The sequence below is a fragment of the Mustela nivalis genome (assembly GCF_964662115.1).
Source record: "Mustela nivalis genome assembly, chromosome: 7".
Lineage (NCBI taxonomy): Eukaryota > Metazoa > Chordata > Mammalia > Carnivora > Mustelidae > Mustela > Mustela nivalis.
Genome location: NC_139026.1, coordinates 140,755,020 through 140,775,065, shown reverse-complemented (window position 1 = coordinate 140,775,065; position 20,046 = coordinate 140,755,020). Strand labels below are relative to the sequence as shown.

Genomic DNA, 20,046 nt, shown 5'->3' with positions numbered 1-20,046 from the left:
CAACTTAGCCCTCCTCTTTGGAGAGCTGCTGGAGGCCTGGAAGGCAGGTCCCGGGATCGCTGTCCCCGGGGGTGGGGGGAGAGGGAGCTGTCGGCCGAGCTGCAACCGCTCAGCCGGTGCAGGGCCCTCGGGAGGGACCGCCCGGCTGCCGGGGATGGACTTGGGAGTCGTTCCCTGGGCGGCCGCGTCCCGGTTGGCCTCGCTCGGGAGGAGGCGTGCGCGTGTGCGCGTGTGCGCGCGTGTCCTGGGTGCGCGGGCGCGGGGCCGGGCGGCTCGCGGGGAGGTGGTGCCACTTCATAAACTCAGGTGCTCAAGTCCTCAGGAGCTCATCCAGGTTTCCCCCTCTCTCCTTCGCAGGTGACCCGAGGAGAGCCTCAGCCTCGGAGCCGCTGAGGGAGCCCCGGTGCAGAAGAGCCTCCCCCGCAGAATTCCAGCCACCTTCGCTCGCCCTCCCCCGTCTTAGGACTTGGTCCCCCTTTATCCTTCCGTACCTATTTTTTGGGAATTTCTTTTTTCTTCTCCTTCTTCTCTTACCTACTGCTTACAGATTTTTTTTTTTTTTTTAAATCTCCTTTGCTTACTTTTCCTTCCCAGCGTTCCCATTCCCCCACTGAAAACAAATCGTTAACCGACCCCCGCCCCTCGGACGGCAGGAGCACCTGCAGAGCCTCGGAGCCCCCACCCCGACCCTCCAGCCCGACCGCCCTCCCTCTCCGCGCGCGGGTTCCGGGCCTGGCGAGAGGGCGCGAGCGCAGCCGGGGCCATGGAGGTGACAGCGGACCAGCCGCGCTGGGTGAGCCACCACCACCCCGCGGTCCTCAACGGGCAGCACCCGGACACGCACCACCCGGGCCTCGGCCACTCCTACATGGACCCGGCGCAGTACCCCCTGCCCGAGGAGGTGGATGTACTTTTTAACATCGACGGTCAAGGCAACCACGTCCCTACCTACTACGGAAACTCAGTGAGGGCCACGGTGCAGAGGTACCCTCCGACCCACCACGGTGAGTCCGCCCGGGGCGCCGGGACCCCCCGCCCAGCTGCCGCCGCTCCCCGCCGGGTCGGGGAGGCGGGGAGGGACGAGGGGGTGGGGAGACCCAGCGAAAGCCCCCAAGTGCCGTTCCTGCTACAATTCAAAAAAAAAAAAAAAAAAAAAAATTGGGGCCCGGAAATGGGCGAGGAAGCAGCCTCGGTCGCCGCGAGAGTGTGTTTTTCAAAAAGTCGCAGCAGGCGTCTCTCCGCGGCGGCTGTGCCCGGGGCCTGGCGCTCACCTGGCAGGCGCCCGACTGCAGCCCTCTCTCCCCGCGCGGCCGCAGGTTCGGGGGGCGGGGGCGCCTCCGGCTCCGGGGCTCCGGGAGCCGAGCCTCTGCTCCTGCGGCTGCGGCTCCGTGGGCCCGCGGGCGGCGCGGGCCGAGCCCGGCTCGGGCTTGGGTCCTTCGGAAAGGGCTTCGCTCCCCCCAGTTATCCTGCAGTTCTTTCTCGGGGTGGGGTGGGGGGGCTTCTGCCAGCGTGCCTCAGTTTCTTTTCTGGGCACACGTTCAGAAAGGCCGGAGAGAAATTTAATCCGCATCCCTGTTTTTTTTTTTTTTTTCTTTTCTTTTCTTTTTTTTTTTTTTGTTTTGACCTCTCCCCGAAGCTAGTGCATTTGGTTCCTGGGCAGGTCTGGCACCCCTTGGCTCTGAGGAGTGGAATTCTGGTACTTGAAGGGGTTTCGGTGGGGAGGCTACTGTCTTAAACGGGAGATTCCCGGCTGCACAGAATTTTCCTGCGTCTTGGCTTTTAGGTTGCCGCATTCCCTGCTCCCCCAAAACCTTGCCTTACTCTCTCCTCCGGCCTACCACAGTCCCCTTAGGCTCCCAAAGAAGATTTAGGATCCAAAGGGTTTTCTTTCTTATGTGGGAATCACTCCCACATAAGAAAGAAAAGTTGTCTTGTCTTTTCTTTTTTTCCTTTCTCTTTCACCTTTGAATAGTTTCGCCGCTTTCTAAAAGGTTGAGAACTCAGCCTTGTGCGTAAGGGGGGAAAAAGCTCTAAGATTTCCAGCGTAAGTGAGTTCCTAAACAAGAAATAGAGGCACAATCTCAGGCAGAGAAAATGGGAGTCTCTCCTAGTCTGGGCGACTGAGGTCTTCCTTGGTCCCCCTACTTAGAGCCTGCACTGGCGACGCCGGTGACAGAGCCCCTCGCGGCAGGCGTCCACCGCCCTGCTGTCACCAGGTTTTAAACAATTGTTTCTGCGGATGGGGCGCTCCTTGCCCTGCTTCTCTGCAGATCAGCAGTTAAGTGGAAATGCGGTAGATGCAGACTTAATATTATTTACTATACTACTTCCTGCATAACATTGAATCTTGACCCTTGGCGTTCAGAGAGCTCTCCTTCCCCCTCCCCACCCCTTCCTCTCTCAAGATTTTAGTTTCAGTATTGTTCTTCATGGTTAAAGAGAATGTCAGATGCTGAGGTAGGTAGTGGATTAAAAGATCACTAAGTGTGTGGATTTGCACTTAACGTCTGCATGGGCCCCTCTCAGGGTGAGTGGACGTGCCTGAGTCATGGCCATCCGAAAACTGTGTCTTCTGAATGCTCTGGAAAGTGAAAGATACATGTCAACAAGGATTTTGTGTCGTAGGGGCTCAGGTGAAAATTCTCCAGTGGCACTGGTGGCATCCCAACTTTGAGGGCAGCTTTGGGGTTTACTTTATTTTCCTTCTGTAGGATTTGGGAGGGTGAAAAAGGCAGGGTCCAGCCCTGGAAACTTCCTCCAACAGTCTGGGTGATTAAAAGGTCCTCGCAAATCCCAGTTCGGGCCTTGCGCGTTAGGAGCAGGCGCTGAAGTAGGGTTACTGGAAAGTAACCCCCAAATGCTCCCTTCCCGCTCCTTCCTTCCTGCCCTGGGCCTTGGGACTGGGGCCTCTCTCCGGGTCCCCGTCTTTTCCCGGTGTGGAGCGGTGGTTTGGCTAGGCTCGCCCATCAGGCCTCATTATTCCCGGCCTGGCTGGGATCAGGTCTGGGGAGGGGGACTCTGGGCCATTGGAGGAAACCAATAAATCAAGTCAAGTTCCAGAGAGGGACCTCAGGGATGCCACTTAGAAAGGGTATCTAGAGAGACCAGATATGCCCAGGGGCTCTCTCCACTTCCTCCAAGCATCTCTTGGATGTCAGACACAGGCCCCCAATTCTGCTGGATTTGATGGGACCTTCGTGTAGGAGACACGGGTGTAAAGAGCGCGCTGGCCAAGGTGTTCTGGCCAGCCTGGGGGAAGGAGTGGGCCTGCTCTGGGGTCCAAGGTGTGTTTGGGTCTGGCCAGGCAAGGGGGAGGACCCCCAAGTGTGTCTGAGGGTCTCCGAAGCGGCTCTCACGGGCATTTCTCTGTCCTGCCTCCCCCCTACCCCAACCCCCTTCCCGCGCAGGGAGCCAGGTGTGCCGCCCGCCCCTGCTGCACGGATCCCTGCCCTGGCTGGATGGCGGCAAGGCTCTGGGCAGCCACCACACCGCTTCGCCCTGGAACCTCAGCCCCTTCTCCAAGACGTCCATCCACCACGGCTCTCCGGGGCCGCTGTCCGTCTACCCGCCGGCCTCGTCGTCCTCGCTGTCGGCGGGCCACTCCAGCCCGCACCTCTTCACCTTCCCGCCCACCCCGCCGAAGGACGTCTCCCCGGACCCGTCCCTGTCCACCCCGGGCTCGGCCGGCTCGGCCCGGCAGGACGAGAAAGAGTGCATCAAGTACCAGGTGCCGCTGCCCGACAGCATGAAGCTCGAGTCCACGCACTCGCGGGGCAGCATGACCACCCTGGGAGGGGCGGCCTCCACCGCGCATCACCCCATCACCACGTACCCGCCCTACGTCCCCGAATACAGCTCCGGACTCTTCCCGCCCAGCAGCCTGCTGGGGGGCTCCCCCACCGGCTTCGGATGCAAGTCGAGGCCCAAGGCGAGATCCAGCACAGGTAGGAGCCTTCTCCACCAACACCCCCACTCCCTTCTCCACCGCCACCCCCACGCCCCCCCCAACCCCGGAGCAAAGCTTTTCGTCTCTTCCCACCTCTCCCTTCTCCTAAATCCAGGGCAGGGAGGAGGCAGCCCAAGGCTGGCCCCTCAGGGGAGCTGGCTGGTGTTCCAGACCCTTCCGAGATTTGGTTTCTTCCCTTTCTTCCAGCAGGGGGAAAGAATGAGGTGTGTCCTATCTCATTCCAGTCCTCAGAGCCGAGGGGAAGTGGGATCTAATTTACCACCCCCCCCCTTCCATGAGCTGGGGAAGGAAAAAGACAAACAAAAACAAATACCCTGTCCTGCCTGCCTGGGGACCTTTGGGTTCTGCCAGTAACCTTTAGTCAGTTTCCAAGACCCAATGGAAAGCCCAGGGAATAGATCTTTAGTGTTTAATGCTAAAACGAAACCTCCTCAAACCTAAACAAACAGGTCCCCCCTTTGACCCCCCTGGCCTCTGTGGCCGTCTGCCTGTTCTTCTGGGCTCAGCTCCGTGGGGGTCATGCAGGCAACAGAGGGACAGCCCTTTACACAGACGGGTAAATAAAGCATGTGTATATTTGGGGGTGTGTGTGGAAAGCAGGACCCTGGCAAAAGCAGCACACGTATTCTTTGCATGGAAGAGAGGGCTGTCACCCTAAGAGAGGAGGGCTGTGTCCCGGGAAAACTGGAATGAAAATCAAAAGTCCAGGGGGCCAGTCACCTGTGGTGGCAGCACAGGCCCAGGGCAGGAAGGCGTCTCAGGACCTCTTCCTCGACTGATCGGAAGCCAGAGGAGGTAGGAAGAACAGGACGACGTTCCCTAGGTGTGGGTCTCCGCTTCCTCTGCCCACCCTTTCTCAGAAAAGCACCCCCTGTCTAAAAGAGCGGGGCGTCTTGAATCTCTGGCTGTAGACACATGCTTTAAAAAAAAAAAAAAAAAAAAAAAAAAAAGAGGCAACACCAAACCCACACAAAATATTTTGGCTTTCAAAAGAAAATAATCCATTGCCAGTGTTGCTTCTAACCAAAGTCGTCGGGAGACCTTGGGATTCTTATCTCAGATGAGGTTTAGCTATAGTTTAAAAGATTATTTTTCAAAGATTGTTCTGTCTCCTTGGGTGGGTCCATTTCAGGGTGGGTCTGTCTGTCCGAGCTCATTCCAGCGTCTCACCTCTGCCCTCTATAGAGATCCTATAGACAAAGAAGTGGTGAAAATCACTTGTCTTTTCTGGGTGGGACGAGCAGTCTTGAAACCGGGCTTGCAAAAACCCGGGTTTGAAAAACTTCCGAGGGAGGGCTCTGGGAGCCCAGTGACCATGAGATCAGTTTTCAGGGTTTTTTTCCAGGGTGACATTCACTCCGACTGCCTGGGCAGGACTGTCTCTATTTAGTTGATATGTTTGAGCTAATCCAATTATTTTCAGACTGCCGCACGCGACAGTTGCATTGTTTATCCCGCGCCAGGAACTTTAATAGAGTCCGGATGCGGTTAGGCTGACAGAAAAACTCAGACCTGCATGTTCAGTACATGAAAGTCGGCAGAGGGAGAGGGAGGTAGGCTCGCTGGTGGAGTCAAAGAGAAAGCAAGAGGAAGGGACAACAGGCAGAGGAAAGTGGCCCGGCTGCCTCGCAGGGGAGCTGGGCTTGGGCCTGGAGTGGAGGGTTCCGGAGAAGTGGGGTTCACCTTGACTCAGAAAAGCCGGGGTTAGATCAGAGCTTGAGGACTGATAGGACTGCTCTCTTCAGCAAACCGATGCATTTCGAGCTAGCGATGGGATTTTTTTTTTTTTTTCAATTTCTCTTTTCTGGTAGCGCAAAGTTTTTTTGGGGGGGGGAAGATCGTGGTATTTGAGGCTGGGGTGGTGGTTTGAGTGGGGGAGGGGACAGAACAACTTTTCCAGAGCCTCTGGTTTCTCTCCCCACTGGGGGCACACCTTTGGCCTTAGGCAGGTCTTTTCTGAACTTTCACTCTTTCCTCAAGCCCCTGAACATTTGGGGCGGGTGGGAGGAAGAGCTGCAGTTACCCCAAACCGGAACCAGGAACACCTTTGGGTCTATTGTACTTTTTTGTTTTTTTAAAACTTTTTATATATTATTATTATTATCTTGGTTGGTGGGGAGAGGAGAGAAGACATTGCAATATGGCTTTTTACTTCCTCCTTTTTATTCCTTTCTCACAGTCAGAAACCCCAAGGCTGCACACCTGGGCAGCCGGGGAGCTGGGACTTTTGGGAGTGTGGGAGTGGGGAGGAGGGTTTCTAGACCTTTCTAGGTAGAGAGGGTGGAAATGGCAGCAGTTCTTCAGGGAGTTCTCTGGGGTTTAGTGGTTGCTTTTCTTTTTTTCTTTTTTTTTTCTTTTTTTTTGAACTCTGTGCAAATGCATTTGCCGAAGGTGGAGACAGGAGAAGAGAGGGTTGTTGCATTTTGGAGGAACGGTTGAAGCAGTGGTTAGGGTACCTCGTGCTTTTCTAACGCCAGGGCTGTCAGTGCTGGGTCTCCCTCTGCAAACAAAAGACAAAGGCTTCTAGCGAAGGGCCCCCCCCAAGCCTCCCCTGACTGTGGGCATCTCCCCCACTTTCCTCTTCGCAGACTCGGGTCCAGCTCCTACTCCTTCCAAGCCAGCCCAGGTCTCAGAATTTCAGCTGGAGGCCAGGGGGTTGGGGGTGTGTTTGAAAATGGCTGTCGAATGTCAAGAGGCCTCACAGCTCTGTGGTTCTCGTCCCCTAAGAGAGAGAGGTGTCTGTCTGAGCAGCTCACACCAGGCAGTGAGTGAGGAGAGGGGAAGAAACCAGGAGAGTCAGGGCCTCCATTAGGAAAATTGGTTGTTTGCTGAAGTCACAGACTAGAGGCAACAATGAGACAAGAAAAAAAAAAAAAAAAAAGAAAGAAAGAAAGAAAAAAAGAAAAAGCCAGACGAGGCAATCGCAAACTTGCGGAGTGAATCAAGACAGAAAATTGCTCTAGTGTGCGGAGCCTGGCTGAAGAGGCAACCGTTGCTAGTCTAGTCTCGAAGGTCCCCCTGAAAAGGAAGCTGTCATCCTCCTCACTGGCTGACAAAGGAGAGGAAATCAGACTAATCGCGTCAGGCCGGGAGATCCCCCAGCCCCCGGTGCCCAGGAGCAGGGCTGCGGGCCGGCCGCAGCGGGGACTCCGCTCCGAGAGGGGAGGGGAAGAGAGGGAGGAGGGGGCCAGCGAAACCTCGCCCCAGCCCTCCCTGCCCAGCAGGAAAGGGACAGAAGGAGGACTCTGTCTTGGCCGGATGGGGAGGGGGCCTGCCGCTCCCCAGGGCCAGCACGGGCCGGTGTCACTGCCCCCAGAAGGGGCTGACCCGGTGCCTGCGTGCGGCACTGGGACTGCGGGGGAGGGGAGCCTGCCCGCCCCCCTCGGCTAGGCTGCAGGAGGCACCTTCTCGCCCACTTGCTTTTTCCTCCTTCCTCTCTGCCTCCCCCTCGGCCCGCCACCCAGGCGGTTGGCTTCCGACTGCAGCAGCGATGTCATATGGTCCCAAGCCTTTTCAAGGACAGTTAGATCCTGCTGGGTACCCAAACCGGAACGTGGTACCGGGCTCAGCAGCACCGAGTGTGGGGAGAGTGCCAGTGGCTCAGTGGCTCGTGGGAGGCTCTCTGTAGACCCTGGGTTGAACAGCTTTCTAGAATTGGTGGAGAAAAAATACGTATATCTATATACTTAGATACAACTCTTTACCATCTTTTATTTTTTAATTTTTAAAAGGAAACTGGACCAAAACTAGTCAGCACCATTATGAACGCCAACGTCAGACAAAGTCCTCCATTTCTAAACATCTTTCCTTCCCCAGAGCCTGTCCCTGGAGGAGAAAAACAAAAAAAAACCCAAGCTTATAGGCGTGAACCCCCCACACCCTTTATACTTGGCCTAGGATTTCCAAAGACCAGACAGGTTCCCACACCAGCCTTGTGCTCCCGCGGTAGGGAGTCCTCCTGATTCCCAAACAGCCGGCCCGTTCTCTTCCTCCACTCTGTCTTCTGGGTAGTTTAGAATTAGCTGATGAATCTCATAAAACGAAACAACCCTTAGGGGCTCATCTTTGTCCCCTACCAGCCTCCCAAACCTCCCAGCTAGCACCCCCAGAGAAAGTGAAACCCTCTCCCCGACGCCTCCTCTTGGGAGCTCCTGGCTCGTGCAAGGGTCTGGGGTGAGTGGGGAGCAGGGGAGGGAGCTCCTCCCAGTCTGGCTGGGTTGGCAGAGATGCCTGTACAGGCCCCCCAAGAGCTGGGCAGGTTCTCCCAGAAACTGTCCTCCCTTCCCTTCTCCCGCAGAAGTTGGAAAGAAATCAGTGAGCCGTAATCCCCCCGCACGGTGCTAAAATGGCATTTTGAGGGATTCTCTCCAGGAGCTTTTCCCCCCCAGAGTTGGGTCTGGGTCATTCTCCTGCCCCCGGAGTGAACCGGCCTGGCCGGTTTTTTGTTTATTTTGTTTGTTTGTTTTTTTGGAAAAAGAGCAACTGCAGGAAAGCCTTGGTTAATGAGCCGGCTGACTTGAGAGGTCACCCCCCCCTTTTAATTGGCCTGTTCTTCCTTCCCGCCAACATCTCCAAGGGTATTTCCCTCCAACACCTCCGGGCTTGGTCCTGCTGGGGTCCTACTTTGCCTTCAGTGTCTGTCACAGTGGCTGGCCAGTCGTAGAAGACCTTGGCCTTTTCTAGAGAGAAAGAAAATGTGGTGGGGGGGATGTCTGGGGCCCCCGCCGGGTCTTCATCTTTATTTGCCAGCCAGGGACATTTCCGGTTTTATTGGAAGTCAAATCTAAAACCTGGGGTCTTCAGATCAATCAGCCCATTGACCAGTCTGTTCATCGATTTGTTATCTGTTGGTCTGTCCAGCCGTGCATTCATTCCTCTTCCCTCTCTCCCCATCCTGATCGGCAGGATTTCATCCATCTCCATAGACAGACCCCACGGTGGTGATGGGGACACCTTCGTTTTTCCCTTGAGGGTCCCGAAGGGGAATGTTTTGCTCTGCCGCAGTCCAGGGCTCAGCCTTTTCTCAGGGAACCATTTCAAGTTGCAATCTGCCTTCTTTCTTCCCCATGAAGTCAGGCTGGCCCCCGAGCAAGGTTGTGCTGCTGTTTATTCATGAGCTACTTCTTGGGGCGAGAGCTGGACTTGCAGGGGAATGGTTAAGCTATGACAGGGCCAGAGGGTGGCTCTTCCCTTGGGCACTTGGGCACCACCTTAAGGGGGGTGGGGGGCATGGGGGGGTGGGAAAGTTCCCCAATAGGGGGGAAGGTCCCAGTTTTACTCTCATTCCTTCCTTCTGAGTGCCTGTCAGTGTTCTTCCCCAAGTGACTGCTGTGTGGTCTTGTTTCCAGAAGGCAGGGAGTGCGTGAACTGTGGGGCCACCTCCACCCCCCTGTGGCGACGGGATGGCACCGGGCATTACCTGTGCAACGCCTGCGGGCTCTACCACAAAATGAACGGACAGAACCGACCCCTTATCAAGCCCAAGCGAAGGCTGGTGAGTTCTCCAGAAACACGGATCCAACACGAACCATTGTGTGTTTTTAATTTCCTCTCTTCAGGAAGGACAGCGTTCTGCAGGAAATTGGCAGGACAGCTCAAAATCGTGTCCGCTTGCTTGGGATCCCTTCCCCCTGCCCACCCCACCCCCCCGTTTCTTTTCTCAAATTAGAGCTACAGAAAAGCTCACTCTCTCTCCTTTTTCCCCTTCACATATCCTAAGTCACTTGACAAATTTTTAAGGGTGCTGGCGTTTTGGTTATCGAACCTCTAATGTGTTTGCAAATAGAGAGCAGACCGGAGAAAGTGAGTTCAGATTCATTGATAATCGGAGAAATGTTGTGTGCAGATGCAGGTACCAGGAACCATCTAGAACACATCCCTCCGCGGCAGGCCCCCCGAGGAAGTGAGCAAGGTTCAATGCCACGGAGGGGTCTCGTGTGCCCATGCTTTAAGATTGATGGGGCCAATTAGCTGAGGTTCACTAGCAGCAGCCACTGAGTCTAATTGAGTTTTTCTTCTTTCCTGGTCTTAAGGATTGAGGATTTTCCACCGCTCACGCCTTTGGGGAGAACTGTGGGATTCCTGTCTTGCCTCTTGGTCTCATGTGCCGCTTGGTCCTATTTGCCCCTCCAGTCACTAGGGGGAGGGGGATGGTTTTTATCCCCTTCTTTCTTTCTCAAACGTCTTGACCCCTAGGAGTACTTGAGCAATTTCTAAGGAAGACTAGAAGGAGAAGTCCATTTGTGAGCTTGTCTTTGGAACCTCAGGCTCGGACTGGAAAGCAAGTGTGTGTAACAGGCAAACAAAAGCAGGCTTTTGGCAAAAGATAACCCTAACCACAGTTAAGAGATCAAAATGCTTTTTGTGCTGATGACATTCACCAAGTAGAGAAGAGAGCAGGGGAATTTCCCCATGCAGATTAGTGGATAAAGCTGCATCCATCAGATTGGGAGGGGGGAAGCCCCCCCCTCCACCCCCCGGAAACAAATCCTCTGGATTCCTTTTAAAGAATTATTTGTCATCTCCATCAGATTTGAGTGCAACTCAACACCTTTCACATCCTTTTCAGAAGAAGGAAAAACTTTCTAGGGATGGAAGTGCCCATGTGACTTGAATTTCTGGCAATCCTTGGTCTCCCTGGCTTGAGTCCTTCTGATCTTTGCCCCCTCCTCCAGCGCTCTCAACCTTCCCCGCTGGTCCCCCTGCACTTGGGTATTTTTTTTTTTCCTTTCTCTCATGTGCAAAGCTAACTTCCTAGGAAAAAGCTGCCGGATATCTGAGCACTGGAGATAACTCATAAACAACAGCTCAGCTTCCCCAACCTAAACATCAAGATGTTTGAACATATCAGAACAAGTGTTTGAAAAAAAAAAAAAAAAGAAAAAAATGGCTGGAGGTGTTAGCCCAGAATGAATATGATCGCACCACAAAAGAATGTTCTGAATCACTCAAACCTGGCCTTCGTAAAAAAAAAAAAATAATAATAATAATAAATAAATAAGAAAGAAAGAAAGAAAGAGGCAAAGAAACAGAACTGACAACAAAAACTTTCTTGTTAAAATATGTCTTGGTACCATCCTTATAATTGGACTTTTTTTTTTAAGGTAAAAAAAAAAAGAGAAAGAGAGAAAAGAGGGTGTAAAGCCTCAGACAATGGGCTGGTTGATGAGCAAGTGTGTATTTGACATTTTCTTGGGGTTTCTTCTGTCTGGGCAGACTGCATAGGAGGGCTCGACTTGCATTTTACGTAAGTCTGTCTTCATCTACCTTTCATAAGAAATCTCAAAAACTCTGAGTAATATTGCTTTGAATTCCGGAGTTCATTGGCTGTCACATTTTCAGCTGTCTTTTCTTTCGTATTCATCCATCCTGGGCGGTTTTATATTTTGAGTTCCATAGAATTCATAGGCTCCAGAGAGCTGCTGAAAACACATTGAGGAGAGTTGTTTACTATTCCTATTCCTATTACCATTACTGCTATTACTATTATTATTATTACTATTATTTAGCCCTTAGATATGTTTGCTTTCTGAGTACCTGGAACTTTCTTGGTTTCTTCCCTGTATTTCCTCTTCCTTCCGGCCACCCCTGCCTCCCACCTGGCTATTTTGCCTGGGCCCATTGGCTTCTTTGCTGCAGACCACCCAGCCCACAATGTAGCCCGCCCCTCCCGAAGACGCCTGTCTACCCTCAAGAAGCTCACCCAGGAAACCGAAGACATGACCGGAGAGGAGATCCCTAGAATATTTTTTTCCGAGTCTTGCCCGGGTTTCCGTCTGCCCAACAGCTAGCCGTGTCGAGCTTGCTTTATGAATGTGCTCTGTCTCCTGCTCGTGAGACAGACAGTGTGGCTTGGAGAGGTTGTGTCAATTTGCATCGAGCCTGTGGACCGGAGACGTACTCTGAGGCCGCTCGTATTTACGTTACTGTCAATATAACTGAGAAGGGCTGCACCGGGGACCCCCTTTCTTGGAGCCTGACTTTTACCGGCTGGCGTTAGGCGCTTGTAGCCTGTGTTTGAAGTTGCTGAGCTGGGAAATCCATGGGCCACGTAGATATTAACGGACTCTATCTCAGTATCTGTTTTCAAGAGGAAAGCGCAGGAAGGTAATAATCATGACGCGATAACATCGTTGTCGGAATCTTCAAGCACTGATTCTCGGTATCATTCTCCTCCCAAGTGCATGCAAGGGAAAGTTAGTCTGGCCTCTGCTCCAGGGTTCCGAAGGCAGGTGGGCACGGGCGTGTGGGGGTCAGAGGGGGCACCGCCTGGGCTCTGGGGAACGGTTTCCAAGATGGACGGCCAGAAAGTTCGACTTGGTCAATGATGGCACAGAAGAGCTGTTTTTTTTTTTTTTTTTAAAGATTTTATTTATTTATTTGACAGAGAGAGATCACAAGTAGGCAGAGAGGCAGGCAGAGAGAGAGAGAGAGGGAAGCAGGCTCCCTGCTGAGCAGAGAGCCCGATGCGGGACTCGACCCCAGGACCCTGAGATCATGACCTGAGCCGAAGGCAGCGGCTTAACCCACTGAGCCACCCAGGCGCCCCCAGAAGAGCTGTTTTAACTGCCCAGATTTTTTTTTTTTTTTTTTTTAAGAACACAGAGAATAAAGAATACCACCCCAGTCTAAATAAATAAAAGCCATAGCTTAGCTCTGTAAGCTGGTAGGAGTCAGGAGACTATCAGTGGCACAGTTTAGTGGTTTGGTTTGAAGGGAAGGGAATCGGCTTCATTCCGAATGGCCAGGAGTTTGCCCAATGTCCGGCAGCTTCGGGTGGATGGCCTAACTTTTTTGGCTTGAGGAAATATTGACAGCAAAGCATACGACGATCCCTCGAGTTTGATCTCAGACTTGTATAAACATGGTGGAATTTTCTAGATCACACGTAGCTGACTTCTGGCTTCTCCTCCCACCTTTGATAATAATACCTGAGCCCAGAGTCGGGGAATTCGTCTTGAGCAGTAAAAATGGTCTTTACAGGTTGGGGAGAGAGGGGAGGTGTTCATAGAGGTATACGTTAAAAGGGACCCAACTTCATTTTCTTCGGAAAGTGCTTGAATTTACCTTTTTCTCCCCCTTAAAGCGTGGACGGAGAGAACAGCACGCTCGTAAGTTGAAGTGCATCAAAAAGTGAAAGAAAAATCTCCCTCTTAAAGGAAATGAAGTCAGTGACACAATCAAATAATTAGAATTCAAGCTGAGCCTGACATCTGACCTACCACTCTCAGGCTCTGTGAACGGCAAATAGGAAATACCTAATTTCACGAAGGTGAAATGAGATGAGAGCGGGAGCGGGGGAGGGGCGGGTTCCTGTTGATTAGCAGAATTCTCCCTGCTTTTCAGCTGGGCTCATGATCTGAAAGCCACCCAAGGAGGAGGGTGGCGTTCACCAGGATGTACCAAGCCTGTAAGGGCTGGGCCCTTAGTTTAGGGCTGCGGCAGATTTCCTGGGAGTCTAGCTCACGAAGGATGTCCTGCTTGGTGCTTCCTAAGTGGCCTGTCCTGTGGCGCACGATTCCCCCCCACCCCCCCACTTACGCACACAGGTTCAGACACTCTCCCACCAGGCGGGCTCCCTGATCTTTTGGGAATCCAGCATTTTGTTATGTGGGAGCGGTCGAATGCCTTGGGGGTTTGGGTTTGCTCTCCCTCTGCTGTCAGTGTGTCCTGACGGCCAGCGGCCTCGTTGAGCCTTGATGTTCTTGGCAGTTGCCCTTGCAAAAGGCCTCCTGGGAGTCTGGTGCCCAGGGGTACCGAGAGCCGGCTACCGGGGGTAATTCAGAGTTGCGACCCGTTCAAGTTAAACATCCGGCCAAGTCTGCTGGCCGGGGCTTGGGGGACCATTCGCTCAGGGCGGTGGCGTTGGCTCTCTGAGCCTCCCGATTCTGCCCCATCAAGTGGCAGGCGAAATTCCGGCCCCTTGACGACCGGGTGACATGCTCCTATGCTAGGGAATCGGCTGCCTGTTTCTTCTTGAGGCAGCTTTTGGGAATCTTGATTACTTTCATGTGGGCCGCTTGCTAGTTTTGATTTCAATGCGGATTTTTTTCTTTTTCTTTTTGTAAGTGTGTCTCTGTGGTTCTGAAATACCCATTTCTCAATTGTTTTGATTTTGACCCCCTCTCGCTCTCTCTCTCTCCCCCCCCGACTCCCAGTCGGCAGCAAGAAGGGCAGGTACGTCCTGTGCGAACTGTCAAACCACCACCACGACGCTCTGGAGAAGAAATGCCAACGGAGACCCCGTCTGTAATGCGTGTGGGCTCTACTACAAGCTTCACAATGTAAGTGTCCCAGACCGGACCTGCTTCCTTTCTGGGGGTGCCTGTGAGACGGGGTCCCCGGCTCTAGGTCCCCTTCTCCATTGGATCGTGCTCCCTTAGGCTAGATAACAGGTCTCAGAGCGGCAGCATCCGAGGGGACCTACCCTGTCCCCCGTGGCGGTGCCGAGACGGGACAGTGTGGGGCCGAGGATGACCCTGCGCCCCAGGTCGGTGTGGACAATGCCGTGATGCGGTGGTCCAGCGCCTCGGGGGGTGCCTCGTGGGGGCTTTCCAGTCTTCCCTTTGGGAAACCCTTATAGTTCCATGTTTCCCTGCAGTTGGAAATTTTTTTGCAAAAGAGGGAATGAGAGCAGGCAGGGGAGGGGAGGTGAGATGTGGAGAGAATTGAGTGGAATGGTGTGTGCGGCCCACGCCGTGCTGAGATGGGGCAGGTCTGTCGCCGAGGGGAGCAGTCTCACCTGACCTGACCTGAGAAAGTGAAATGGTCTCTCTGGATAAAAGATGGGAAATGAAATGTCTGGCAGATGTCCTCCAATGTCTCTGTCCTCACCAGCCGAGACCAGAGGGGAGCAGCCAAATGGGGTTCTCGTATCAGGGAGGAGAAACTCTTGTGTCCTTTTTGCGTCATCTTTGCAGAATGAAGATCGCCAGCCCGTCTCCTGGGCGTAGCCGTGTTGTTTCTAATCTTTTCATGGGGGGGGGGGGGGATGCGTTTTGTCATATCTTTACGTTCAAAACAAAAAAGATCGGATGTTTTTTTGTTTGCCTCAAATAACTGCAGCCGACAGGTCTTGACCTAATGAGGCCTGAAGTTTAATTCATCCCAAAGAAGAAAATGGCCATTTCTCCCTCCCTCTCTCTCTCTCTCTCTCTCTGTCTCTCACTCGTGTCTTTTCTCAGGTTTTGCTAGAGTCCCTTGGCCAATCTGCCTTTGGCAAAGTCTGGGGCCGAATGGGGAAGAGGCTCTTTGCTGGGGGCTGTTCCGGCAGGAACTCGGCTCACCCAGGAATACCTGGGAATTGGGAGGAGGCTTTTCTGGGTAGATTTTTTGAGTCTCAAGAGAACGTCTTTAGGGTGATCCCAGCAAACTCCTCCTTCTTTGCCCTTTGGGACTAAGTTGCTGCCATGTCCAGGGACCCCGTGACACTCCTGTCTCCGCGTTCCATGTCATTCCCTCTTGCCGTGGTCCCTGTGTGATGCCCAGCCTAAGGGAACCGGTCTTCCTCGTCACCGTCTCTTGATTCTCGGACTGTAGCGTCTCCCTGTTTATCAGCAGGGAGCCCCGGGTTACATTTTTGCTTTGGGGAATTTCTTGCTCCCTGCAGTAGAGAGGAGCCGATCCGTGATTACAGTCCGGGAGACTTGGGCCATCAGCGTTTTGGGGCTACCCAGCCATCGGCGCAGCCTCTCCCGATTGTTTTTGGCTGTAATTTAAGGTTTTCAAAGAACTTTCAAGTTACTTGATTACATCCGAGCCTCGGATAGTCCCACGATGCCGACAGAGCAGAAATTATTTTACTTCCGTTGAACTTGAAGGCGGTATGACTCAGAGCATCGACGAGCTCGTACTAGCGGACGTGCTGTTGGAGTGGAAGAGCCGGGCCTGACTTCAGAGCAGCCCAGGCCTTCCGAGGAGGTCAGGCAGGAGCGTGAGGACCCATAGGGACCGGGGGAGAGTAAACACTTTGTCATCTCAGCATGTCCCAGAGTTCAGTTCAAAGTCACGAGCTGGCCGCATGTAGACGTTTCGTTCCGCTTCCCACAGAAGCACAGGAACGCGGGGAAGTTCACCAGCCCTAAATTTCTCAGACTGCTTAGCCATGATGAGATGCGGTCTCGGCTGTTTGATCTGAGGATGGTTCGGAAGGATGTCGATTTCTCATCAGATCTTCACTGCTCCCTCCTACCCTGTTCTTTACTTGCTCCTAACTCGGTGGCTGGGCTCCAGCGACTGGGGAAGGACCTGCTTCCCAGGAGGAGCAGTTTTCCTGTCTTCTCTGGTTTACCGAGACTTCACAAAAGGAGGCAGTTTAGGTGTATCTACCCACGGGAGATCATCCTCGATGAACATTCTCATTGCGTCGTGTTTGCTTGTGCCCATCTGGAGACCTGTATGTGTGTGCTATGAGTTGGTTCCTTTCTTCTTATCTGGGTGTTTCGATAACTACCTATCTCCGGATCAGTGTAGCTAGGTGGTGTTGAGACTAGCTATCTGGGTTCTCGCTGCTATCTGTGTAACTAGATATTATATTCAGATATCTGGCTGTGTGTATCTGGATCTCCGTGTAAAGAGCTGTGTGTCTAGACATTATCTTGGGGGAAGATTTGATGTGACAGTAGATTCCTATCACCTTTGCAGGCTGCCTCTTTATCTTGATTGTCACTTTGAAGAAGGAACCCGGAGATGTTCTTTTGGCAGTGACCTTTCAGACCTTCTACCTTCCTGGCATAAGAGGGAATTGGGTCTCAGCCCTGGCATGTGGTTCTGTACCCCTCTTTGCGGTGACCTCTCCCAACCCAACCCCCGGAAGCCGTGTGTCTGCTGTTCCCAGAAGTGTTGTTGGCAGCCCTTTTGCTCTTGGGTACTGGCTTCTGTCTTCCTCAGCTGTGCTTTTCTGTCTTGGGGAGCAGACAAGTAGATGCTGGAGCCAGGAGAGCCGCTTCTCTTCCTCCACTCTTAAGGATGTGGGTGGCAGAGGATGCTCTTCCCCAAGGAGTCGGGAATGATCGGGACTCTGACATTCCCTCCTCGAGCTGGTTTGCCACATTTCCCTGAAGCGTGGCCAGATGCGTGGTTTGTCGTATGGGGCAGCTGTCGGCCATCAGGGTGCCTCCCATTCTGACTCATTGTAGGGAGTGATCAAGGCTTGCTTTGTAAAATCCCCCACTTGATTCTACTCACCCTCCGCACCCCTAGCAAATGCAGTTTAAAAACAACACAGACAGGGGCTTCTCAAAAAGAGAGAGAGATGCTGTGCTGTCCCGGGTGCGGAAGACTCGTTCAAGACGTTCAGAGTCAGGCCCTGGCTTGTCTGTTTCCTGAGCTCCCTCCTGCTCTCTGATTTTCAGGATGAGGGTGCTGTCATACTAGCTCCATTCTGCGTACCTCTGAGTGCTTAGCAAGTACTCGGCGACGGGTCAGTGGGCCTTTTGGCTGGTTAGGGGTGCAGAGTCAGAACTAGGCAGAGATCGCAACTTTCAGTCATTGCTCGGTTGCTGTGACGGGGGCGAGGGACCACCTTCTGCAGACACACTGCATTAAAACATGGCCCTAGAATATATGCTTTCCAGGGGAGGATTTTCACAGCACCCATTACTGCGAGAAAGCCCGGGCAGAAGGCCGATACTTTGGAGAAGGACGGAGCCCTAGTGTCTCCAGGCCCAGGGACTTCAACGCTTGAGGCTGATCGCATTGGCAGTGTTTCCTTGGTCCTAGCCCTGATTTCCAATGAGGGGACACAGTGTTACCTCCCTCTTAAAGACTCCTTCCTTGCCTCCATTCTCATGAAATATTCGAAGGAGATTCTAATGGAATCAGACCAGTTATGACATCTTAGTTACTGGAGAAATGCGGTCGTATGGGGTGGGTCTCTAGCATATGGTCCTTGGGAACGCAGAGTTTCCTGAGGCACATCTTCCCCAAAGTGATTGACGTAGATGGACATTATTAACACCCTCTGTGTTGGAACACCTCACTGGTGATCTCTCGGCGGCTGCGACCGAGAGCAATCGGAACTCGGCTGCAGAACCTGCAGGCCACGGGGTCCCCGGGAAGGAGACAGGAAGGGGTGGGGGCGGGGAGGAAGGGGCTTCGGGAAACAGATCCCCAGTGTGAGCCTGTCCGAGCAGCCGTGCTGAGGGGGTAAAAGCCTGTGCCCTTTCGGAGCTGGCCAAAAAAGTAAAAAAAAAAAAAAAAATTGATCTTTGTTTAGATTAACAGACCCCTGACCATGAAGAAAGAAGGTATCCAGACCCGGAACCGAAAAATGTCTAGCAAATCCAAAAAGTGCAAAAAGGTGCACGACACGCTGGAGGACTTCCCCAAGGGCAGCTCGTTCAACCCGGCCGCCCTCTCCAGACATATGTCCTCTCTCAGCCACATCTCCCCCTTCAGCCACTCCAGCCACATGCTGACCACTCCGACGCCGATGCACCCCCCGTCCAGCCTCTCCTTCGGACCTCACCATCCTTCCAGTATGGTCACCGCCATGGGTTAGAGCCCCTGCTCGACGCTTCCAGGCCTCCCAGCGAGAGTCCCTCCAGCCCCTCCCACGTGCATTTTTGCAGGAGCAGTATCATGAAGCCGAAGTCCCACGGATCTATGTTTCTGAAGGCAGAAAGCGAAACGACGGTTGCCACTTTCGCCGAAGAGCTAGCTCACTGTGCTGTGTTCTTGATCACCGAATCTGGATCCCATTTGTGAATAAGCCATTCAGACTCATGTTCCCTATTTATCAGGGTCTCTCTAGTGCTGTGAAAAAAAAAAAAAAAAAGAAAAAAAAAGAAAAGAAAGAAAATAAACCACGCCGAACATTGCATATAACTTATATTGTGAGAAAATACTGTACATTAGACGAAGACGTTATCGCATCTGGGTAGCTGTAAGAAAGGCATGAAAGACGCCAAGAATTTTAAGGAACACGGGGGAGATAAAGTGTGGAAATTAAGAAGAAACTAGGTCTGCTCCTCTCATGGACGAACCGCCAGTGTCGATTCCTTGCACTGGTCGTGGTCCTTGGATGGATTAAAAGGAAAAAAAAAAAAAAAAAAGCAAGAAAAAAAGAAAAAAGTCGTAGGCAAATCATTTGTTCAAAGCGGTGGGCCTCTGTCTGGAAAATTCTGTCGGTTCTGGGCAGTCAGTGTGGCCACGCACGCACGCACGCATTGGCATCGAGGGGGTCCGAGAGCCTCGCTCAGGCCTCCCCGCTTTGTGAACAAGTCCCTGTAATTGTTGTTTGTATGTATAATTCAAAGCACCAAAATAAGAAGAGATGTAGATTTATTTCATCCTATTATACAGACTGAACGGTTGTACAAATTTATTTACTGCTAGTGTTAAGAACTACTTTCTGTTTTCTTATTTTCCTTCTTTCTCGATTTTTTGGTTGAATAAACTAGATGACCTTCAGTTGACCTAAGGTGGTCTGTGCTCCGGAGGGCTTCTTTTCCATTTTGTTTTTTGATGATATTTATTAACTAGCTTCTAAGGGTACAGCAGCATCTGTCTCTTCCCTCACGCCTCCCGCAGCCCGGGCTTTGGGGAAGCAAATGTTTGAGCGCCCGCCGTGCATGCCAGGGACCTCGGCCAAACAGACGGGGTCCTGAGAGCCACCCGCCGATTGTCAGCGCCTGTCGTGTTCTGTGTTAGTGATCACCGCCTCCCATGCAGTCTGTTGGAATACTAGTGTAAAAATTAAGCGCAGATATCTTCAAACAGCCAAATAACATCGTTATCAAAGCGGGGCGGGGGGGGGGGGCAGGCTCTTAGAGAATCTGGTAGCTCCCGCTAATTTAAAAACAAAACCCAAATGGGAAGTTATTCACTAGGAGATAATGCAAACATTTATTCCTTTGGGAAGCCGGGCATCTTTGGAGCGCTGTCTGCAGCCCGGGGAGCGGGGAGACCGGGGAGGGGGCAGTAACTTCTGGGGCCCCTTCTGTGTCCCCTCGTGAGCTGTAGCCCCTGTCGTGCGGGGCCCGAGCAGCCACGTCTCCTTGCAGGGGCGAGGGGGACCATTTCCTCGCAGAGATCCCGGGCGGACTGCGGATGATGGCTTCCCCGCGCTGCTCTCTGCA

General features: G+C 52.9%; 1 protein-coding gene across 5 annotated transcripts in view; it reads left to right on the top strand.

The window, feature by feature from the left end:
- The window catches only part of GATA3 (GATA binding protein 3), a 27,680-nt gene extending 8,297 nt beyond the window's left edge, over positions 1 to 19,383 (top strand). For 2 of the 5 annotated variants that reach the window (XM_082738719.1, XM_082738718.1), the window contains exons 2-6: positions 358 to 1,004; positions 3,408 to 3,944; positions 9,316 to 9,461; positions 14,125 to 14,250; positions 18,183 to 19,383. In XM_082738719.1, the coding sequence (XP_082594845.1) occupies positions 764 to 1,004; positions 3,408 to 3,944; positions 9,316 to 9,461; positions 14,125 to 14,250; positions 18,183 to 18,467 (1,335 nt within the window). In that variant the 5' untranslated portion in view covers positions 358 to 763 and the 3' untranslated portion in view covers positions 18,468 to 19,383. Of the gene's footprint in view, positions 1 to 241; positions 307 to 357; positions 1,005 to 1,104; positions 1,317 to 3,407; positions 3,945 to 9,315; positions 9,462 to 14,124; positions 14,251 to 18,182 lie in introns of those variants that run through there. The other 3 variants (XM_082738720.1, XM_082738721.1, XM_082738722.1) reach the window with 3 other exon arrangements.
- The last annotated feature ends 663 nt before the right edge of the window (positions 19,384 to 20,046 follow it).